This window comes from Terrapene carolina, unplaced genomic scaffold (assembly GCF_002925995.2).
Source record: "Terrapene carolina triunguis isolate 2854851 unplaced genomic scaffold, T_m_triunguis-2.0 Scaffold95, whole genome shotgun sequence".
Taxonomy (NCBI): domain Eukaryota; kingdom Metazoa; phylum Chordata; order Testudines; family Emydidae; genus Terrapene; species Terrapene triunguis.
The window spans coordinates 48,522,332-48,531,679 of NW_020664446.1; the positions used below are offsets into that span (position 1 = coordinate 48,522,332).

General features: G+C 39.6%; 1 protein-coding gene across 1 annotated transcript in view; it reads right to left on the minus strand.

Annotated features, from left to right (window-relative positions):
* The window catches only part of ARID5B (AT-rich interaction domain 5B), a 149,032-nt gene extending 142,236 nt beyond the window's left edge, over positions 1-6,796 (minus strand). Inside the window, exons 1-2 of the mRNA XM_024209651.2 lie at positions 6,776-6,796; positions 6,150-6,404 (exon numbers count right to left, since the gene is read on the minus strand). Coding sequence (XP_024065419.2) covers positions 6,150-6,404; positions 6,776-6,796 — 276 coding nt within the window. The remainder of the gene's footprint in view (positions 1-6,149; positions 6,405-6,775) is intronic.
* Positions 6,797-9,348: the final 2,552 nt, after the last annotated feature.

A 9,348-nucleotide genomic window follows, 5' to 3' on the forward strand; every position in this document is an offset into this window, starting at 1 on the left:
TTTAATGTTTAGTGCCACTGATCAGGCTGGGAAAAGCAACTATGGAGCGCAGTGGGTGCATTTTACAGTCTGAATACACTGAGAAATGAAAGGTAAGGGGAAAAAAAATCTGCTTTAGTGACCATAGACACCAGATTGCTGGCTAATGGCTAGCAACATGTGGCTTCACTGAGTAATGTCATTTCCCTCTTCTTTCTTTGCCAATGTATGTTACTGGTAGTGAGAGAGACAAAAATATAAAGAGTGGATATGCAATTACCAAAACCATGATCTTTTATGATGACTGTCATATCTCTAACATTGCTATTACAGTGTACCTGATTTCCAGCACTGCACTGATTTGAGCAACAATACATTTCAAAATCATGCTCATAGCATCAATTGCCAAGCACCCTTTAATAACTGTACTCTCCATATTTGTTGACTTTATTGATGTGGATAGACCTGGTGCAAGATACCCACTCTGAAGTCTAAGGAAGGACTCAATTCTAATTTCAACTAAGAGAACACCGATCCCTACATATCTTGAAAAAATCCATTAATATGCAAGCGACATAGCAGGTTTTCCAAGAAAGGTGGCAATACGTGACCATGCGTATGAGACTGCAATCAGTTGCTTAAGGCCCAGATTCTGCCACCCTTACTCACTTGAATGGCATTTACTCATCTAAGTAATCCCATTGAAATCAAGGAGACTCTTTGAGGAGCATGTTACTGCTCAGCATCTGTAAAAGTGAAAGAATCTGACCCTCAATGAAAAAATTATAAGCTTAAGAATGTAAGAAAATAAGAATGGCCATACTGGGTCAGACCAAAGGTCCATCTAGCCCAGTCTTTCCACAGTGGCTAATGCCAGGTCCCCCAGAGGGAATGAACAGAACAGGTAATCATCAAGTGATTCATCCCCTGTCACTCATTCCCACCTTCTGGCAAACAGAGGCTAGGGACACCATCCCTGCCCATCCTGGCTAATAGCCATTGATCCTATCCTCCATGAATTTATCTAGTTCTTTTTTGAACCCTGTTATAGTCTTGGCCTTCACAACATCCTCTGGCAAAGAGTTCCACAGGTTGACTTGCGTTGTGTGAAAAAATACTTCCTTTTGTTTGTTTTAAATCTGCTGCCTATTAAGATTTGGAAACTTGTTGCTTTCCAAAAAAAGGTCAGTCTTGTAATTATAAATTACACCTTTTTTTAAACAGAGTAAAATTTAAAAAAAAATAGTCTGAAAATGCAAAATACTGTCTGATGTGTAATAACGGGGTGGTGGCATTGATTCCCTTACTCATGTGAGCAACTCTTACTTATGCAGACTACTTGTGTTAGTAAGGGTTACTTGCATGAGTAAAGGTAGAAGATCAGATCATCATTTGGTAAGGTAGACTGAGTCAATGTTTGATCTCTAGTAAAACTAGATTTAGATAAATTCACTTAAAGTAGTTTATAACAAATGGTACCATATAAGTAGAAGTAAAATTAATAACAATGTATTCAAAAGAGTGATATTTCAGACTAAGAAAATTAATATTTTAGCATGTACACTCCCTATCAAATACCATGCCTACTTTTAATGAGTTCTGCTTTTCATATTTTTTAAGAATAGGCTAATTAATGCTGACAGCTTTAAAAACATGAAAATACAAGTTGTTAACAAGCATTCTACTCTAGAATATCTTCTCCAAAAAGGTCAATAGTTTTATAGGGCCAAATTGTCCCTGCTGCGGCTTCTGTTGGAGAGGGTTAAATGAGCAGAAAATCTGCAGAAACTTTTAGCTACAATTCTGTTGGGTTTGTGGGGTATGGTTAAGCCAATGTGGCATCATCCCCAATTTCACTAGACCCATGTGAGCACCACCCATTTGGAGCTACATGGTGCTGGGGTGTGTGTAGACTGAGCCTGGGAGAGCTTGAGCCAGTGCTGTAGATTTGGTGGCAGGAAGGGTTTGGAGGGGGCAGAGTCAAGGATGCTTTCATGGCATCAGTTCCCTGCAAATCCATTGGGAACCTTCCCTCCCCTACCCCATGCCACATCAAATTACATTGATCCAGTCTGTACTGTTTTGTACAAACTCCCACTTGACACACTCAACTGTCCTTGAGGCCCCAATCCAGCAAAGCGCTTAAGCACATGCTGAACTATCATCATGTGATTAGTCCAACTGACTTCAAAAGGACTAGTCCTGTGCTCAGTTAAGTGTGTGCTTAAGTGCTTTGCTGGATGGGGCCTAGAGGAGGTTGGCTGTGGGGCATTTCCAGAACTTCTGGCAACATGACTCCCTATGGGGTCTCAAATAGTAGTGTTGTGAATGCCCCAAAACCTGAAAGCTTTTCCCATGGACAGAGCTGGAGGACACCACCACCTTATACTATACCAGAAGGCAAACCTCACCCATCCTGCCCAGGTGATGAGAGAAAATAGCGGTGTGGTACTTTCACCCAATGTCAGCCCTCCCACTGCTCTCACTGACATACATCAAGAGTGCACAGAGAGAACATCAGCATAAGCCTGACCTACAAGCTCTGTTCTGCTCTCATTTCCATGTCTCTAAATGGGGTTTCATGGGTGTAGCTAAAGAGGTTAATTTTGTGATATTAATACCTACACTTTCACCTAAGGAAGAGACTGATCCTGCATTTGTTACACATTCAAAATTCAATTTAAAGTCAGCTGAGTTTTGTTTGCTTGACTGTATGATGGAGCTCTACTGCCCCATCCAGCATGCTTAACTATAAGCATATGAGTAGTTCTATTGGCATCAAGGGAACTGCAAACATGCTTAAAATAGTGCCTGTGTATTAGCAAAATCCAGTTTTACCAGCACAGATGGTTAAATATAGATATGGCTGATGGATAAACGGGATGTAAAAAGCCTTTTGTATACACCCATCTCTGATTAGCTCAAATATTTGGCAATCAGATAAAATATGCCATCAGTAATTTCTGAGTAACAGAATCATTACACACCCACTTCGCTATTTCCTCTATGAGTAGCCACTGACTGAATATTACAATGGTAAGAAATTGTTCATTAGTAGTGTGGACACCACATTTCTAAAAGGCTGGTGCTACTAATGCTCAACCTAGTGAGGACATCTGCTCCTGACAATAATTATACCTCTGACTGGCTTGATCAACAGTTTAAGATCAGACCAGTTGCTCTGCTAATCAACAATTTTATTCACAGCAAGTGCCTCTGTTGACCTTTGACATCACAGAAAACCTTTGATACAGCAGATTTACAATACACATAAAAGTGTAACCTCACTTTATACCAGTTTTCTTAATGCAAGATAGGGAGTTTAAATCCATACATTTTCTTAAACCAAGAAGGATGTCTTCTCTATAGTTATAAATTATCTGTATTTCAAGAATAGCATTTCCATACACAGAAGACATATAAAGGGTTACAAAACATCTCTATTCTAAACACAGCCCTGCCTGTGCTTTAGGAATAGATGTTGCTGTCATTTACATAAAAGAATTATTACTCTGGTTTAGAGACTTAAAATAACTGTGCTATATACTAATACAGTATGTAAAATGTTTCCTTAAGTAACACATTGCCAATTACTATGCAGCCTTTTGTCTTTTAGCTGCACATTTATGAACAGATTTTTTATCATTCAAAACTATTAAAATCAATGATAAAAATCATGTCAATGTATATAAACAAGTTAATGGAGTAAGTGAAAACAAAGTACATTTCTTAATGGGAGTGTTATGTTGCCCTCTCTAGGCCCTGGCTCTAAATACTAGTTTCTGTGGGCTCTCTGCCAAAGAAGTATCTCTGTGAGCTGTTGCTATTTCTTGCTGCTGCTGCTACTTTGCTAATGAATGACTAACTTAGGCCATGGGGGAAATGACATCACTGGGGTGTAAAATAGTACTGCATTAGGAAACTTTCTACCTGCTTTACATTTGTCATAATTATTCTATACAATGCAATAATCATTTGCATAATTCCAAGGCATGCCATTATCTCAATTGAAAATTGTTTTCATATGGTTGAATAATTCAGAATGACATCAGTTAAAGCCCTAATGAAATATACAAGTATAATCATACAGCTAATTACTATCAGTGTTTGCATTTTTAAAAAATCAAATCATGCATAATATTATGAATGTACATGCAGCTGAGAATTACTGCATAGAAGGAACATTCTTACATGTAATGGTAGGATTAATTTTCTCTGATGTTCATACCACAGTAACATGAGCTGATCATTAAAGCATATTAAAATGATTTGTGTCCCATTTCACACCCCCTCTCATCCAAAACTCTTTCATTTAAAACATTCTCACACACAGGAGTATGGCTTCTAAATATTCACCACCAGCAATTTTAGAACATCCATCCTTCACTGTCATTTTTTTTATCCTTAAGAAGAGGGTCCTCAATTTAAATTGTGAACACAGAAATTAAAATAGGTAAGTGGTAAACTGAGAAGAGGATTAAAAGAAATGTTTCAAATACATTTTCAAAAGAAGTTACCACAAAATATCTAATAAAATTCAGAATGATTTCCTGTCTGGTTTAGCAGAATGTCTATTACACTTGTAGTCTTTTCTGGATATTTAATCCTCCCCTTTTCCAGATCACAGCCCATGTTGAAGTAATAAATTTGAAAAGCAAATAATAAGTAGTAGTGAGGGGGAGGGGAAGAGAGACAGCTGCACAGGAAAGTTGGACAGGGGGAGGGGGCAGAGGCACTTTCAGTAGAAGAGAGGTCAACCTGTTAATGTTTTTCAATACCCTCTCCATGCTCCAAAATGTCTTAATTATTGACATCAGAAAAGATGGGCAATTTAAAAAAAAGTAAGACAGCAGAACTACATATTTATTTCAGAAGAAGCAATTTATAAGGGAATGTTTGAAAGGTTACAGTAATTAAGTAGCATGTAATAGGAATGGGTAACTCGATACTTCGGGGTGGAGGGGGGAGCTTGAGAAAAACTACAATTAACTCCATCAGACTATAGACTGTTGAAGGAATTGGCAGCTCAGATTGTATAGGGGCTTATAGTAGAAATAAGGAAGGCTTCCCGTCATTTCCCCCCCTGCTTGCACTTTAGGCAGCTGAAATATTATTGCAGCCACATCTGGCTATTTCTGAGCGCTTTTGAACTGGCCATCTCTCCGCATAAACATAGCGCCGTTTGTACACCACACTGAAATAGTTCCTCAATAACACAGTGCAGTCAGCTGACTAGAGTAGCCAGCAAAATTGCGGTCATACATGAAATTACAGAGCTAGAAGAATACATTGTAAACGCAATCTGGGCTCCAGACCTTAGCTCTGGACTTATGGGGTACTTCTAATCAAACTTTCCAGGATGAAACTGACAATGGGTTCTCCCTATTAGAAGTAACTCAGGGAGACTGTAAAACGAAACAGCTTGACTTCAGCATTAGCCTTTAACTCATTCCCTTCCACCCACCCGCCGGTCTTTCTGGAAAATGTCCACTTTTTTCATAGTAATTTTAAACTAGAACATCTAGTGAAATGCACCAGAAAAGAGAGATCGTTGCTAATGCTTAACGTGTTTGTGCTGGTTACATGACTGCTTTGAAATACGCCCAGGCATATCTGCAAGTTATTTGAATGTATTATTCCAGTACCTGTCATTTATCACTTTATTCAACACGTCTTTGCCAGCTCAATAGCTTTTGATCTCACTCAGCCTCCATTTCGTAATTTCCGCCCTCTTAAACATATCAAATACTAAAAAAATGTTAACAATATCTAAATCCACCAAATCCCCCACTCCTCAACCAGCCACTGAAATCGGGGGAGGGAGACACAAAACACTAAAGCATGTGACGTTCACACAGCAGCAGCAAGAAGTGGAAAAAATCATTTAAAAAATCCTTAAATCCCCCCCCCCCACACACAAGTTATTTGATTGTGGCTTTTTTAAGAGCATCTCTCCCCCCCGTAGAGCTGCCATCGAAACTCTTACAATGGCAAACAGCTCAAGTCCCTGTTTGTGGCACTACCCCTTTAAAAGAGCCTTACGTTGCCTGCAGAAGGGAACATTTCAATCCTGTCCTTTAATAAACATTACGGGGGGGAGGAAAAATCTACACAGATACACACAGACGTGCACACACAGAGAGAGAGACAGAGAGAGATATGTTTACCACCTCGCCATGGTCACTATTTCTGCCCTGGGGAGTATCTTCTGGGAGGAAATAAAGTTTGGAGCTGGATAAAAGTTGCCGGGTAGTCCTCTCTTCCCACAACAGCTGGAGCTCCGCTATGCAAATCGGATCCTCTGGCTTACATCTTACAAAGAAAAAGTCGCCAAGGGACAAAATTCTTGGTCTGCCTTCAAGGTGGAACTGAAAAGCCTTGTAGAAAATGTAAGGACCGTGCAAACCACACGGAGAGCCGACCCACTGCAGGGAATTAAAAAAAATCAAGTCAATAAAATAAATATAATCATCATCATAAATAAGAGAGACAATCGTATATAGATCTCACACACACACACACACACAGAGAGGCTTAAGGTGGGAATACCATCATCTAAAATAAGGAGTCTGGCAGTACCCAGCAAAGAATCCCCCCACGGGAAAAATAATCATCATCACTGTGATAATAATAATCTGTGCCTATGTATGACCAGTGAAGGAATTTAAAAAGGGGGAGAATGCCATTTGGGGGTGCAGAGGGGGAAAGTTTACTGGAAAGTTTGTGGGCGGGTGCCTGGGGGTGGGGGGCTGGGGCTGGGGGGGGCAGGGCAGAGAAGCGGAGGAGAGACGAATACCTGGACTGAGTTGGGCTCCATCTCGACGTTCTGAATTGATTGAACTCAACATTCTCTCCAAACTTGTTGGCTTGAATGGATTGCATCAGGTCCTGGCAGGGTAAAGCTCTCTCCTCCAGCAGCCAGCCCGAACCCTCAATATAAAACCTGAACCTCGCCTCCCCAGCTCACCCAAAATGACCAGAAAAGCAGCCCAATATTTCTCCTAGCCCCCAATTTCCCAGAGGTGTGGAAACGACGAATTTTTTCACCCAATTGCTGCCTGATCAAATTGGCAACATGGGACGGGGCTGAGTCAAAGCATAGGACAAGGGCGGATGGATCAAGGCAAAATTGAGATCTAAAACCTGAAAAAAATATTGCAAAGCTGGAGCCCGTGTGGGGACTTGAATTTATTCCTGCAAAGCCCCAATGATGATGGATAGGAACATCGTTTCATTTTTGATAGGCAGAAAAGCTGCCCTGTTCAGCTGCGGATCTGACAGGACCTGCTTGTATATGTCTAATATAAAGAACATTTCCTGCAGAGATTCTGGGGCGCAGCTCGTCTTTCTAATTCTCTTTAGCAGATTTGCCTTTATTAGACATGTAGATTTGTTTGATAGTTAAATTACGCTCCCTCACTGCCATATTTTCAAGGAACTTAATCTGTTACATTAGCTGCTTGATGCCTGTTTTCTGTGGGAAAGGGAAGAAAGTGGGTTATCGATTATATAAACATATAAATATTAATGCATTTGTTCGCTTTGGAAAAAGAAGACGAGACTAATGAACACACACACACACAATCACTGGATTTTGCAAACAATATTGAACGGACAGCTACTGCATATAGGGAATGGAACAATAAACGATGCATGATAAATCAATAAATGGGAGCAGTGGGTCTTCTCGGAATATGAATTCAGGCTGCTCCTAGATCTGCGTGTGCATTCTTTAATTTTGATGTATATACATTAGTACGTGTTTACAATGCTGATCTCTGCCAAGGGCGATCTCAAATCATAATGTGTTTATATAACCAAGTGCTGCAGAAATACTGACTTTAACACACACACAGGAGAGAGCTAGAGCGCTACCTCAGTAATAGTTTGGAACCGGGAGGAGGGGGAGGAGAGGGGAAAAAATCCATTTGGAAACTAGTTAAATACAACTAGAAATTAAGCTGTTTAAAACCGGGGGCATGAACCGTGAGACAATAAAGGCTTTAAATGTGTATATTTATTGTTCTGGAGCCCTGAAGCATTACGAGGTTTGCATGCAGGGTTATTATGCAAACATTGAGAAACTTAAGAGCGACAGAACAAGGAAAAGGCACAGTGAGCAATGAAATCAAATGGCAAAGCCCAGCACCAATCCAGCAGCCTATGTTTTCACCAGCAGCCTTTAGATGCATTTTCGCAGTGTTGATGTAAAATGGTGCATTCTCGCTTTCTCTCTTCTAATGTTATTATATTGGCACCGATCCTACCAAAGTAGGTCTAGCATGTTAAAAAGTAAACATGTAATATATGGGAAATAAGGTCTGTACAGTATGACAGTTGAAACCTGATCTGTGATAAAATTACAGGATGTTGAAATTACTAGTAAGCTATTTTTAACGCTTTCGCAACATTTCACCTCTAGTCACAGCGTCTAGTTGAAACAGGATTACTCTAATGAAAATTATATTCACATGGTTGAAGTTAATAGTACGGGGGGGGGAACTAGGGGTGATAAATGTGGATTCTCAGTGACTTGAGGTTTAGAGCATAGATTTTTTTTTACATTTTCATAATGCATGCGCTCATTTCAGTGAGATTAGAGTACTTAACAATATCTAAACCACATTTAAAAAAACATGGTGAAGTAATAAAAGCAAGATCTAGCTTGTTTCTATACACAGAGAGAGAAACGAAAGAAAATGGCAGATCCTCAAATTACAATAAGAAATAAAAGCCCCTGCCAAAGAACTGAAAGCTGTCGAAAACTATTTTAATAATTTGAAGTAATATTACAACTCTGCGATATGTAGGAGGTTATATAACCATTTACACTGTTCTCTTCCATTCTTCAGCATAGCCACGTTAGATGATCTGTGGACATCACTCTTTAATGAGCTTTTCTCGAAATTTCATCTGATCATTATAGTCTGTAGTGTAGAATATGGGGTTACTGAATTAGAATATGGGGTTACTGAATTAAATGACACTTCACTGTTGCTTTCCTTTACCATGCAGTAAGTATAGTATACATTTAATTAAATTAACCTACTTTATCCATCTTTAAATAGTATGCCTATAGGTGGCCAGAGGGCATTTAAAGATTGCTTTAACATTAGAGGTGACTGATACGTGTATTAGGCTGTGCACTGTTCTGGTAAGCATCGAGTGTAGTTGAAGTAAGCTTGTTTTAAAGAACTTGGGTTGCAGTATTTTGACAAGATCATATTTAAGATTGACTGAGTCAGTTTCCTGTATAAGCAATGCAGCAGCATTTATGCAGGAAACCTCAATAGAAAGCCTCCGGGCATTCCTCTATTGTATATTAACCTTTCCCCCCCTCTAATGCACAACGTTTTACAACAGCTGAGC